Genomic DNA, 14,290 nt, shown 5'->3' on the forward strand with positions numbered 1-14,290 from the left:
TCGTGCAAGACAAAGATGGGTCTATGATGACCAAGGAGGCCAAGGAAGAAAACGTCCTCCATCTAGGGACGATGATCACTCTAAGAAGCCAGAGGGCAATGGCAAGCGAACTAAGTATCTTTCTCCTACTCAACTTCAAACTTTCAGAGAGGAAGGAAGATGCTTCTACTGTGGCGAGAAAGGACATATGAAACCGGATTGCCCGCTAAAGCAGCAACGGCAAGAACAAGCCTCTACAAGGCAAGAAAAAGCAAGGAAGGAACCCGCACCGCCAAGCTCGAACTCAATTCCTGATGTTCAAGGAAACACAGAAACGGAGAAAGGGAAGCGTCAACTCCTGAAGGGTTGGGGGTCTTTGAACAACCACCGAGTACTGATTCTTTATGATCCAGGATCCACGGATAACTTCATCTCCCTGGATACTGCGGAACGTTTGTGCCTCACACCGGCTCAGCTTGGCACACCGGTTACATCCGGATCGGCATTTGAGGGGTTGACAACCAATGCAACTCCCGTGCAAGGACAGCTCAATCTTCGGATTGGCGAGTACAAGGACCGCGAATCATTTTTGATGGCACCTGTCACCAGCGTGTGACTACTATCTATCCTTTTTGTTGATTTCTTTCTTATTATATATTTACTTTCACTTTTTGGAAACACCCTTCGGGAAATCTAACTGCCCTGCATTGCATAGTTAGTGTGGAACTGTCCAGAGGGAGTCCAGGCCTGAGGGCAAGAGAGCACTAAGGTTGGACAAGGACTATGGTTAGCTAAGTGGGGTCATTGACTAGCCAAAGCGTATCCTTTGCTACAGAGGCTACATTTCAGTTCTGGATGTGGCCACAGTGTACAAAGAGGATCGGATGACCTAGAAAGATACAATGGCAGTATCTCCTAAAATTTAGGGAACTGCTATTTTGGGACCTGAAAATGTGTTTGCGTCATTACCTCAAAGGATGGTGTCAGAATGGATACTGCAAAAGTTGAAGCGATCAAGTCATGGCTAGATTTGAAGACGGTGCACGATGTCCGAAGTTTATTGGGACTATGCTCCTATTACAGACGGTTTATCCGAAATTTCGCTGAGATTGCTTCACCTTTACATGCTCTTCAAAAGAAGGCAGTCACCTTTAGATGGACACAGAAAGAGATTTCAGCTTTTTAATCTCTTAAAGGAAAAGATGACTTCGGATCCAGTCATTGTGTTGCCAGATCTTAGGAAGTCATTTGTGGTCCAGTGTGACGCCTGTGGTAGTAGCATTGGTGCAGTGCTAATGCAAGATGACAGGGTAGTAGCCTATGAGAGCAGAATTTTGCAAGGGCCAGAGATAACCAGGCAGGTCTATGAGAAAGAGTTACTGGCTGTGATTCATGCGCTCTTAGGTTGGAAACACTACCTGCTAGGTGCAGATTTCGTTGTCCAAATGGACCATCAGACCTTGCGATACTTCTTGACACAGACAAAGTTATCTGAGAAGCATATGCGATGGGCAAATATTTTGTCCATGTTCCATTTTCAGATTGTGCATGTGGAAGGCAAGAAGAACGTTGTGGCTGATGCCTTGTCGGAAGCCACAAATTTCAGCTGTGTCAATTCCTTATCATCATGAACTTGAGGATATGAGAGAACAGTATGCAAATGATGAAGATTTTGCAAGGGTTTTCGAGCAGCTAATCGATGGACAACGTCATGAACACTACCTTCTCAAAGATGGGTTCATGATGATGCATGGCAGATTGTGTGTCACAAAGCCATTGCGACGCAAAGTTATAGAAGAGTGTCATGTCCCACCGTATGCAGGGCATCGTGGTATCGATGCTACAGTTAAAGCGGTTGAGACATTCTTCTACTGGCCTACATTGAGAAGAGATGTAGATGCCTTTGTGCGAGAATGCCTAATTTGCCAGCAGGTCAAGTTTGACAGGCAAAAGGCACCAGGGTTATTGCAACCACTACCTATTCCAGATAAACCATGGGAAAGTATTGCTATGGATTTTATCTTTGATCTTCCAAGAACGCAGACAGGAAACGATGGTATTTGGACCATTATTTGCAGATTCAGCAAACAGGCTCATTTTATTCCTGTCAGGAAGAAGATAAAGCCAGATCAGATGGCACGCTTGTTTATGAGCAATATTTTCAAGTATCATGGCATGCCACAGTCGATTGTTAGCGACCGTGATCCACGCATGACAAGTTTGTTTTGGAGAGGCTTGTTTGAGAATATGGGCACCACGCTCAAATTCTCTTCGTCATTTCATCCTCAAACAGATGGGCAGTCAGAAGAGGCAAATTCTACTGTCCTAGATCTGCTGAAGTGCTATGTGTCAGAGCATAAAGGAAAGTGGGAGCAGTATTTTCCATTGGTGGAGTATGCATACAATAATACAATGCATTGATCAACTGGCAAGGCACCTTTTGAGATAGTTGAAGGTGACAAGAAAGTTCCTCCCATACTGCATACAAAGGACAAGATATTTGAAGCAGATAAGTATGTTCAGGACATGGATGAAATGTACAAGAAGGTCAAAGTGGCCTTGGAAAAGACTCAGGCAAAGCAAAAGAAAGCAGCTGATCGTCACCGTCGTGAAGTGGTATATTCACTTGGTGATTGGGTGCTTTTGCGCTTTGAAAAGGCAAGGTTAAAGAAGATGAAGGGCAAGGAAAGACTGTTTCCAAAGCTCAGCATGCGTTACTATGGGCCTTTTCAAGTGTGCGACATAATCAGTGATGTTGCATATAGGCTGAAATTGCCTGACAGTTGGAAGATTCACAATGTGTTTCATGTGAGTCTTCTCAGACCCTATGTGGGTGATGTGCCAGAAGATATGCCAGCTAAAGATCAGCCGGAGGTCGAGGAACTTGACGAGATCTTGGTCCCTGAACAGATTTTGGCACACAAAGAAAGGAAAGTGAAAGGCAAGGTTGCTAGGCGTTACTTGGTAAAGTTCAGAAACTATCCACCAATGGATGCTAAGTGGATGGAAGAAGGTGAACTTGCAGAGTCACCAACTGTGTTATCACTTTACCTTGAAGCCTTCCATTTGCAACCTACCTTGACCCCTTGAGTTTCAAAGCTACATGGATTGTCAGTGTGACAATGGCTTCTGAAACAAATGATGTACATGGTATTTAAAGTGAGCTCAAATGAAATACCTGTTACATGAATGTTAGAGCTGTACAGATGGTCAGTTTGGCAATTGCTCTTATGGAATGTCCAAAAGATTCGTTAGTGCTATAGAAGTGAGTATTTCTTGTCAGTTTGTCAAGGATACAATAATTGCTTCTATTAAATGTGTACATGTGTAACTGCATTCTTAAACTGTCGGTTTGGGTATGCTCGAAAGTGTTACGGGATCCAACGTGTACTATAAGACAGTGGCAAAATGTGTAGCTACCATTTTGTCATTGGAAAGTTAGTGACTGAAAGCAATGGCAGAGTGCGAAGTTACCACTATGTCATTGGGACAAGGTTCACACGCACGCAATATATGTGTCGACGAGGTGTTGAATACACCAGGGTTGACAATGAGCATGTATGTGTCGTACATGTGTCGACAGGTGTTGAATGCATCAGTGTTGACTATAAGCATGCACGACATAGATGCAAACGAGGACGTTTGAGATTTCAAGAGGGGGGTATGTCACCAGCGTGTGACTACTATCTATCCTTTTTGTTGATTTCTTTCTTGTTATCTATTTACTTTCACTTTTTGGAAACACCCCTCGGGAAATCTAACTGCCCTGCATTGCATAGCTAGTGTGGAACTGTCCAGAGGGAGTCCAGGCCTGAGGGCAAGAGAGCACTAAGGTTGGACAAGGACTATGGTTAGCTAAGTGGGGTCATTGACTAGCTAAAGCGAATCCTTTGCTACAGAGGCTACATTTCAGTTTTGGGTGTGGCTGCAGTGTACAAAGAGGATCGGATGACCTAGAAAGATACAATGGCAGTATCTCCTAAAATTTAGGGAACTGCTATTTTGGGACCTGAAAATGTGTTTGCGTCATTACCTCCGGAATGACAAGGGGAACATTTTCTTACTCTGCCGTGAAGTCACTTGGGCAACCGGTTGGGAGACTTTTAGGTGGCAACCCCGAAACGGGAAAATGCTTATAAATGTGCCAAGTGGCACCTTCTGGTGCACTTTCCTCATGCAAGAGAAGGGGGCGCTGAATTTTAAGCTGGGAGAGGCTCATTTTCAGATTTTGTCATAGGTTAAGAGCTATGGAGTGCTTGCTTTCCCTCCTATGTACAGTGCGGTGCCAGGAGTGATGCCCTGCACGCTACGCACGGCCCTCTCTCTCCCCTATGGCAGTATGTTATTCCCCTCTAGTGGGCTTTTCATTTGACCAATGTACAGTTGTGTGGGTTCATGCGTGATTGCCGAGGCAAGAGCCTCTTGCACAGGTACTGGATTAGCTAGCGGCTAATCCCCCGCAGGTAGAGGTGAATTCGGAGAGGTTTCACGCGAGGAATCTCGTCCGAATCAAAGGGCAAGTAGCCCAACAGGTGCGGGAGCTCGAGGACTTGCTACGGATGCGACCGGCACGCGAAACGGAGCCCGAAACAGTGAATTACAGCCTGCTGTGTATTTTTGCAGGTTTAGGGTTTTGGCCCTAAACGGTCCCTAATACCCCCGGGAGGTTCGGGGACGCGAGGGGACCGCTGTACAGGTGATCTGGCGCATTTTCGGGGCTGAAAACGGAGAATTCAGCGTGCTGCAGATTCTCACCAGGTTTTGCAAAGTGTCCGTATGCGTCGGGGAAGTCAGTCAATGCGTGGGAATACTGGCTGTGAAGGGTCCTAGTACAGTTATGCTGCCGAAATCGGGCCGGAACAGTTGAAATTCAGCCAAGTGTGTGCGGGGCAGCTTGTAGGGATCCACAACGTTTATTCCCTCTTTTGAACAATAAAGAAATACCGAAAGGGGCGCCTAAGTTAGGGGCCAATCTGGTGTCGGTCTACTCATACAGGTGCAATCTAGCAGCCTGTATCCCTCTCCCCTTTGTTGTGTCTTGAAAGTACAGGTAAAGTGGACGACAAATTAAATGGGTGAAAGCTAAATCAAGGTTTAAAGTAAAGGCTACCGCCCTTTTTGGATTGAACAGGCCGGCAATCTGACTGGGAGAAATATTTGCCTCTTGTCGAGTATCCATATAACAATACCATACACTCATCGACGGGGAAAGCACCTTTTTAGAATCTCTATGGTAAGCCTTTGCTTCCACCCATCCTTTTAACTAAGGATAAGATGTTTGCAGCAGATGAATTTGTCCGGGATTTGGACACAGCCTACGGGCAAGTTAGGAGAGCTATTCTACGCTCTCAGGAAAAGCATAAGAAAGCTGCAGACAAGCACAGGAGGAATCTCGACTTAACAATAGGACAGTTAGTCTTACTCAAGTTTGAGAAGGCAAGACTTAAGAAACAAGCGTCTCATAGGGGAAAGTGGTAAAACTTTCTACCCGTTATTATGGGCCGTTTAAGATCACTGAGCGAGTGAATGATGTCACCTTCTGATTAGAGCTACCGCCTAATTGGAAGATCCATAATGCTTTCCATGTCAGTTTACTCCGGCCGTATGTGGGACTGCCTCCAAGCCAGCCTAGTGCTAAGGAACCTCCTGAGGTTGAGGAAACAGAAGAAATACTCCAACCGGAGCAGATAGTAAGTCATCAAGAGCGGTCTCTCAAATCCGGAAAGATAACACGGAAGTATTTTATTAACTTTAAGAACTACTCGAATCTAGATGCTCAGTGGATGACGCAGGAGGAATTAGCAACTTATCCCGAGATACTGGATGTATATGTCCAAGCATTACAGTTGAGGTCAACTGTTTAGAAGCCAGAGGGATGTTGCTAATTGGACTATTTTCTTATTTTTAATGATTAATCTCTTTTTTTAGGATATTTTATTATGTGCACTAAGAACTGTTAAAAGATTGTAGCTACAGGAACTGCCATCAAGAACGGACAAACTCTGATGTGTCATTTGATGGGTGACGGTAAACATCGCGAAGGATTTTCCGTAAGTTCGGTGGAAAGGGCCGGGTTACGAGTGCCCCTGATGCGTCCCATGATGGGTGACGGGTGCATCAGTAAGGGGGCATCCCGTAGCCTAAGGAGGAAATCCGAACTGAGTAAGAAAATACGCGTAAGAACGCAAGCACAAGAATAAAGATGGGTTCAATGAAGCTTTTTACGAAAAGCAAGAACAGTCGTGGGAGGACAGATGTTTTCCTGCGAGGAGTCTGTGTCTGCATTGCATCTGTGTCGTGTCCTGCACCCGGGGATGCCTGGAATGTGTCCGTGTAGCATTGTTTTCATTAGCTAAGTGAGTTTTTAAAGTTTGAACAGGTTCACACTTTATTTTATTAAAGTGGCCGGTCACTTTTAAGTGACCATTAAAGTGGCCGGTCACTTTTAAGTGACCAGGCCTTTATTAATAAAATAAAGCAAGTCCCTCAAAAAAAAAAAAAAAAGGCAGCGCTAAAAAAGCTACGCAGGGGGGGGGGGTGATTTTGCGATCTCTCTCTCTCTCCTCTCTCTAGGGAGTGCCCAGTTCTGCTTTTTAGACTCTATTCCCGCCGGGTGCCAGACCCTATAAAAGGGTAGCTAGCGTTCCAGTTAGGGGACAAAGCGGGAAGCAGCAGAAAGTGCAAGCGCTAGGATTCTGGAGCAGAGACTTGCGACGGAAATTGCAAGTGTTCGCGTGACAACTGAGTACGGAGTTCGATTCTCCGAGCAAGGAGCGACAGGTACAAGGTGCTGATACGCATTGAGAATTGTTGCTTTGTGTGGTTTGTTTTGCAGGAATCTCCCGTCTTACGGGAAAGTACAGCTTTACGCCTAAGTCCCTTACGAGAAAGTACGACTTTACGCCTAAGTCCCTTGCGGGAAAGAACGGCTTCGCACCTAAGCCCTTACGGGAAGGAACGGCCTTGTGCCCTAGCCCTTTTCGAGAAAGCACGACCTTCGGGTCTAAGATTACAGAACGGAGGGGTTTCCTCGGGTTCTCGTGCTTGTATAAGAATTCTCCTTGAATAAAGAATACTCTTAACGGGGGGGGGGACCAGCCCATCTTCTGGTCCCCAATACTGTGTCGATCTTCTCACTTCTCTCCCTTTTGCAAAGTATATTATTTTTCAGATTTCTAAGTGCTCTTGTACGCTCCCGTTTTGTGACAGAACACCTCCAAAGGACATTTCGGAAGAAGAACCGGAGATCATCGATGAAGCTGAAGTCATAGAGCCGGAGCAAGTGTTGCATTGGTTTCGACAGGGTTCGAAGAAGCTAGTGAGACAATAACTTTTGAAGTTCAAGGATCGAGGAACCCATGAAGTGGTGTGGGTTGACGAAGAGTTTTTCAAAGACTATCCGGAGTTGTTGGTAGACTACAAGGAAGCCATGCAGCTCGGTCCTAGTACCTCACTTTAAAAAGGAGGAGATGTCACGTGACACATCCAACCCTACGTGTCCGTGGACAAGCTACTTCATAACAAGGGTTCCGTCAGTCCAGTCAGTCTAGATTAGCTTAGCAAGTGTTCTAACACTTTTGTGAGTCTGTTCGCAGACCGTGCATGCCCAGGCACATAGTGTAGATGCATATCCTCTGGTTGCACACAGCATGATCATAAGCATTTCAATTTCTTCTGTCCCTGTACATGGACAATCTGGAAGTAAAACTGTGATAAGATGTTTGCCCACCGCATCTGCTTTTCCGATAGCTGCTTTTGTGACAAGAAGTAGCGTAAACTCCAACCATCTGTGAAAACCATAAAATCGGCTCCGAGTAGGTAATGTCGCCACTGAGTAAGAGCATGGATAATCGCCAAAAGCTCTTTCTCACATATCTGTACTATCAATTCCGGCCTTGAAAACAATCGGCTCTCATAGGCAATGACATTGACCTTCTTGCATTAAGGCCACATCCAGACTACGACCACAAGTATTACAATATACTTGAAACGACTTCTGCAAATCTGGCAAAGTTAAAACTGGTTTTGTAGTCATTTTGTTTCAATTCTTGAAAGGTAGGCACTTCTGTGGATCCCCGCGAAAAAAGGGATTCCTTTTTGCGTCAACATACGCAAAGGAGTAAACAACCTCTGTAAACTCTCTGATGAGCTTCCGGTAGTAAGAACAAGCCAAAGAAGCTTTCAACTTAATGGACATTCTTCAAATCGGGCCAATCATGGATAGTCTCTATCTTGGCCGGGTCCATCTGCACTCCTGCCGTTGAGACAATATGTCCTGAACAGGTATATTCTGGGCTCGGCTCACACGGTAAGGTGGTTGGTTCGGTGGTGTGATTCCAAGTATCAGATCAATGGTATGATCCTTAGGATGAGCTGGTCGCACCTCGCCTGGCAGGCCCTCTAAAAAAAGCAATTGGCATGAGTGTGGAGAAAATCTTGGCGTTCTTTGTTCAGGTCAAGACATATTCGACCTTCATTCATTGTTCAGTTCTCTCAAAAAAAAAAGTGAGTAAAGAACTGAAGTTCATTAAGTACAATCTCTAAGCCCTTCATTTGTCAAAGTCGCTTTCTCGGCCCGGAAGTCAACCACGGCATTGTTCTTGTGGTACCAAGGGATCTCAAGTAGGACGTCACAATCTCCTAAGAAAATTACGTAGAAATCCTCGTGCCTTAAACACCCCTGTCATTGCAAACGAAGTTTGCCAATGATCGGTGTAATGGCAACATCCCGTCCGGGTGCCACTCGAACTACCTCCGCCTGTGGCCTAAGCCTGTCAGGCGTAATCCTAAATCGAGCCGCCAATTCAAGAAGTTGGCCTTGGCTCCTTCAAAAGAGCTTCTTGATCTTTCCCTTTGCCCTATAAACGGCAAAGTTTGTATTTTCATTCATTTGATTCGGTTCAAGCCCCACGCAATGTGGTACCAGTTTTGCTTTTATCCGCCTTTTCTGCCACATCCCTCAATTGCTTTCAAAATTTTTGGCCTTTCTTCATCCTGTTCATTCAGTGCCTGGTTAGGGCACTTCGCGGAGATATGCCCAGTTTCCCCCATCCAAAGCACTTCCCCTCTTTGATGGAAAGAGCTCTCTCTTGAGGAGTGAGCTTGGGTCGTGCATCTCTTTCTTTCTTTTTTGGGTCTCTCTTCCTCTTTCTACTTTCATTTTTCGAAGTTTGTTCGGTCCTTTGCGTTATGATTTCATATGAGGGGTAGGTCAAACTGCCCGAGTGAATGGCAAAACCCAGTTTCGCATGACTCATCAGTTCCTAAATGGAAGCTGACTTTTGTTCTAAGCAGTGATCTCGGATCTCTGTAGGAAGACCCAAGGTAAACCGCTCAATCTGTTCTTGAGCGAGATCTTCTTAAATGAAGAGGCGGGTAGAAAAGAGCTCCAGAATCTCTCGCAATAAGCGTCCATTGTATCCTTCTTGGTCATTTGAAGATGGTTCCAAGGAGTCTGTATGTCGCGTTCATACTCTTGAGTCAGCCAAGAAGAAATTAAAAGCCTTTTAAATTTCAGCCATTTGACTGGCGCTGTCTTGTTTAATAGAAACGTGGACCACCAAGTTTGAGCATTTTCCTTGAAGTAATAGGTAGCTCTCTGAATCTTGGAGTGCTCTGAGTAACGCTCTCCTGAGAAAGCTATGTCAAACTGTTGTATGAAAGACAAAGCCTTCGAAGCATCTCTATAACCAGAAAACGTGTCAAGTTTAATTGACTGTCCACCTTCCTTAAACTCTTGGACTTTCTTGCTTTTATCTTCCAGAAAGTCATACTGGTTGGCTTTATAAAAATTCTTCTTCTTTGCAGAAAGCTGCTGTCGTCAGAGTCTGAACTATCTGAAGACGAGTCCTCTGTAGAACTGTCAACCACGGGGCGGGATTTAGGCTTCTTTGCCTTTTTCTTGCCCTTTCCGAAGCTTTGCTTTTTGCCTTTTTTGTCTTCTTCGCTCGAGTCAGAGGAGCTAGAAGAACTGTAAGAAGAAGAAGAAGAAGCACAAGAACTGGGTACTCCTTCAAATTGAACACACTTTTTCTGCTTTCTTGCCGATTCAAATGTAGACTGACGACCCAAATACCCCGTGTAAGATGTAGCGCAGTGAGTGTTTGAAGTTTGCTCAAAATGAGTGCGCTCAAGGTTCCTTTTTATTCTTATGGAAGGGAGAGCCTTCCGTTCTTAACGAGAGAATGCAATGGATACGAATAAAGTGAATGGACACTGTGCGTGAAAGTGTATGAGACTGAGAGATAGAGAGAGAAGAGAATACGACTCCAGAGACGTTGTAAAACCCTCCTCGGAAGGCCCCACTCTTGTTGGCGAGAGTGGTCTACTATTGATTGCACAAACTGGTACAACGTGGATGCATGTGACTGATGCAAGTCTAGGCTAGATCGATGTCGACGATGGGGATGACGAGACCGATGTTATGGCTGAAATCTGATGCTCTTTATCTGCTGTCCAAAAAATGCTAATGGCTGAATTCTGTTGGGACCAAAAACGCTGCTGTGGGCTGAATTCTACTTGCTGAAATCGCTGGTTGAGGGCTGTCAAAACGCTGAAAATCTGCGGCTATGCACTGGTCAAAACGCCAGGGATGTGGGCGATCATGATATGCTGAAAAACGCCAGCAAAGGGGGGAAACTTGCGGCGCTGGAGCCCTGCTGAAAACGCTACTGTGGGGGTCCTAATGGCGATGAGTATCTGCTGAAAAACTCTAGCCAAGGGGAGGACCATGGCGATGCGATGAAAACGCTAGAGGATGGGATGTCTTGCTTGGAGGGAAAACGCCACCAAAGGGGGGATCTTGCTGAGAGAGAGAGGGGGAACCTATTGCCTGCGGCCTGTGTTCTCCTTCTCTTTTGCCAAATAGTGCTAGCCTTGGTTTGCTTATATATTATCTTACCCAATTTGCCCTACTCAGTTCCCAACAAAAGTCACTTAAAATAATAAGTGAAAAGTGTCAAAAATAGGGAAAATAGGTTAAATGCACTGGAAAATTCCCCTGAAGGATTCTGATGGATTTTGATGGGAATGCTTATGATCATGCTGTGTGCAACCGGAGGATATGCATCTATACTAAGTGCCTGTGCATGCACAGTCTACGAACAGACACACAAAAGTGCGAGAACACTTCTAATCTAGACTGATTGGACTGACGGAACCCTTGTTATGAAGTAGCTTGTCCACGGACACATAGGGTTGGATGTGTCACGTGACACCTCGGGATGTCAGTGCCTTTCTTCTGCTTTTTGTCGTGCTTTTTAGCTTTGTTCTGCGCGTCAAAAAGCTGAGCAATTCGTGCATCAACCACCTCTTCTAATTCTTGCTCTGTGTACATCCTCAAAGTAGGAGGTTTCTTCAGGGCCCGTTTGAGGGGTGGTTCTATGGTCTGCCGCCACTGTGAGTGCACCTCATCGAAAGAAGTCTGACTTGTATATTTTGCAAATTTCGGTTTCTTCGCAAAATTAAGCATCATCTTTGTTGGATCGCCAATCAATCGTCGACGCTCCATCTCTTCGATCTCCGCCTGAGTAGGCCGAGGCGGGCCATACTCCTCGCGTGAATCTTCATTGTGATCTCTTCCCGCATCTCCGGATGCAGAGGAAGTCGACTGATCTCTGCCTGAAGCCATAATGCCGTGTAAAAAGGATCGGATTTCCCGTAGAAGAGAAATCAGCCGTGCTCTGATACCACTGTAACAGACTTGGACATTCCAAGTCGAGAATCTACCGCGACACCACAGTAAATCACTTCAAAACAGTTCACAGTTCACAATTGATTCGACACTGGCCCGGCGGAGTTCTGTGCCTAGAGATGTTGGCCCCAGAGACTGATGCCCCTTTCGGTATTTCTTTTTGTATTAATCTGTTGCAAAAGTACAAGTGAGTGGGAGGCTCTCACTCTCAGACTCTGCGTCCAGAAGCTCTGGGAAGTGGGAGGCCTGCCCAATATTTAAAGGTTACAAGGGATGCCCCAAAAGCAGAGTCCCAAAAATGAAAATTAAAAGCTTCTTCTTTCTCTCAAGCTCTCTTGAGCCAATAAAGCAAAAGCCGTAAAACATTTTTAAAAGCAAAAACTTAAAAAAAATCTCTCTCTCTCTCTCTCTCTCTCTCTCTCTCCCCCCCCCCCCCCCCCCCCCCCCAAAGCAATTGCGGTAACAAAAGCAAGCCTAAAAACCGCCAGAAGCTTCCGTAAATTGCGCCGCAAAACGCGGGCATCCGTACGGCGGGCCACGTCAGCAGTATTCAGCGTGAAATGCGGGGGACTGTACGGACAGTGCCACGTCAACAATCCGGGATTGTAACCATGAGGGTGTGTGTGTGTGTACTGACAGCCAACAATCACGTCACCAGTTTGTGACACAGAGGGGTACTGCGGGTTCTTGGTACTTGGTACTGCGGGGTACTTAGGGTACTGAAGGTACTTAGGTACTAAGGACACGAAGGTCGTGATGATCCCTACGTTGAGCTAGGCAGGAGCCAAGCCAACACGCAAGGGGTACTAGATGCTGGGGTACTGCGTCGACGACGACGACGAGGGGTATTTGTATTGTGGTGTTGCTGAGGTGCTAATGGGTACTACGACGACGACGATGATGTCGACGCTGAGGCTAATGGGCTGAAATCTGAAAACGCTAGTGATGCTTGAAGGCTGAAAACTGAATCCTGGTCTTTGGCTGAAATCTGAACTTCCCGTGGCGACGACGGTGCCGGCAATGCTTGGTAGAGGTGCTTGTCTGGCGAGGCTGTGGCTGAATGCAAAGGCGCCAGCAGGCTGAATGCAAAAACGCTGGGAATCTGATGATGACGGGGCTGAGATCGACGGGGAGGGTTGGGCTAAATGCTGATGCAAAAATGCTGAGGTTGCTGGCTGAAAAACGCCGATGCATAGGCTGAGAAAAACGCTGATGTGGGTTGGCACACCATGTGCTTGGTACTGCCGGTACTGAGAGGCACCTTCACTGCTCCTCTATTTAACTCTGGTGACCCAAGGGTTGCATTTATAGGTCTTTTAGCCATTTGCCCTACCTACTTTTAATAAATGCCATGTCAAAGTCACTTATTAATAAATGACTTAAGTGAGTGTTCATATGCCTATATGCTTAAGTGACTTAACTGTGCAACTGAGGGTATACAACTATGACCTGCCTGATCATGCTCGTCCTTCTAGAGGCTCACAAAATGCGAGGCTAGATCCTAAGCTAACTAAGATTGACGCTAGACTGTAGCAGTAGCTTGTCCGCGTAGCGCAATTGCAGTGTGCACGTGACACATGATGCCCACTAAAGCATCCTCAATCTGCGAATGAACCCACAGAGCTCTGCTCAGAACCAAATTTCCATGATCACGTAGAGTCTAGGCAATGTCGCCAATGTGATACACAGGTGGAACATTTGTAGGAAGAGCTTAGGAACCTTCTCCAGGCAACAAGGCTGAACAAGAAAGTGTGAGGTATCGGCCCCAAGGAAGCCAGCGTATTATGGATCCCCTCTAGAGGCTTTGGGTCACCTCTATCTCTGATGATCTGCTGCATCAGGGGATGATTACTTCTCAGATGGGATTGCACCAAAAGTATCGCTACACCAAAAGAACTGCCCTGAGGAGAGAACGCAGAAGCTTCCTCCGACTGTGCCCCAGGAAGTGTATACTCCATTGTCGAAGATCATCTCTATGGTGGGGATGTATGCCAACCACTATTGTCCACTGCCCTAGTGGTTGCCCCCAGCCCCAAGACTCATGCCAGTATGTGAAGTTACATCCTGAAACATGTCACCACTAGACATTTACTGAACCAAAACGAAGATATTGCAATAAATTTGAGTTTGTAGGCAAATTCTGGAGCCAAAGTTTTAATTTGTTGTTTCACAAAGTGTTTCATGAAACCTCCAAACATTGCAGGAGCTTGAAGGTTTCACCCCTGCCAAAATGCATTTCAGGGTGACCATGAGATCTGCCCCTAGGGGATACCGGGGCAGCTCTATTCAAAGAGGTGATAAACGCTAATAGTCTATGGAGCAGAGCCACAAGATAGCAACATTACTCTTTCAGTTTACTTTGTGACTCACAGCGAGAGAGGGGGTCTGTTTCTTGCTCTTTTTATAAGTGTTGTTTGAGAGTAAGCTTGGGCTGACTGTTCTGGCCTCATGCAGGTACATGTTGCCAGATTACGAGGAAGCATGAAAGAAGTAGCTATTAAGGTTTTAAAGCCAGGCGTTGGTGATATCTTGACTGCAGACCTCAATTTTCTTTACATTGCTGCTCGCATATTGGAGTTTCTCAATCCTCAAATCAGCCGCACTTCTTTAGTAATATAT

General features: G+C 45.8%; 1 protein-coding gene across 1 annotated transcript in view; it reads left to right on the forward strand.

Moving 5' to 3' along the window:
* Nucleotides 1-14,290, forward strand: part of LOC147422669 (Protein kinase superfamily protein) — a 106,671-nt gene that overhangs the window by 83,073 nt on the left and 9,308 nt on the right. Inside the window, exon 6 of the mRNA XM_086502424.1 lies at nucleotides 14,126-14,281. Coding sequence (XP_086358550.1) covers nucleotides 14,126-14,281 — 156 coding nt within the window. The remainder of the gene's footprint in view (nucleotides 1-14,125; nucleotides 14,282-14,290) is intronic.

This window comes from Adiantum capillus-veneris, chromosome 27 (assembly GCF_014529385.1).
Source record: "Adiantum capillus-veneris isolate H3 chromosome 27, ASM1452938v2, whole genome shotgun sequence".
Lineage (NCBI taxonomy): Eukaryota > Viridiplantae > Streptophyta > Polypodiopsida > Polypodiales > Pteridaceae > Adiantum > Adiantum capillus-veneris.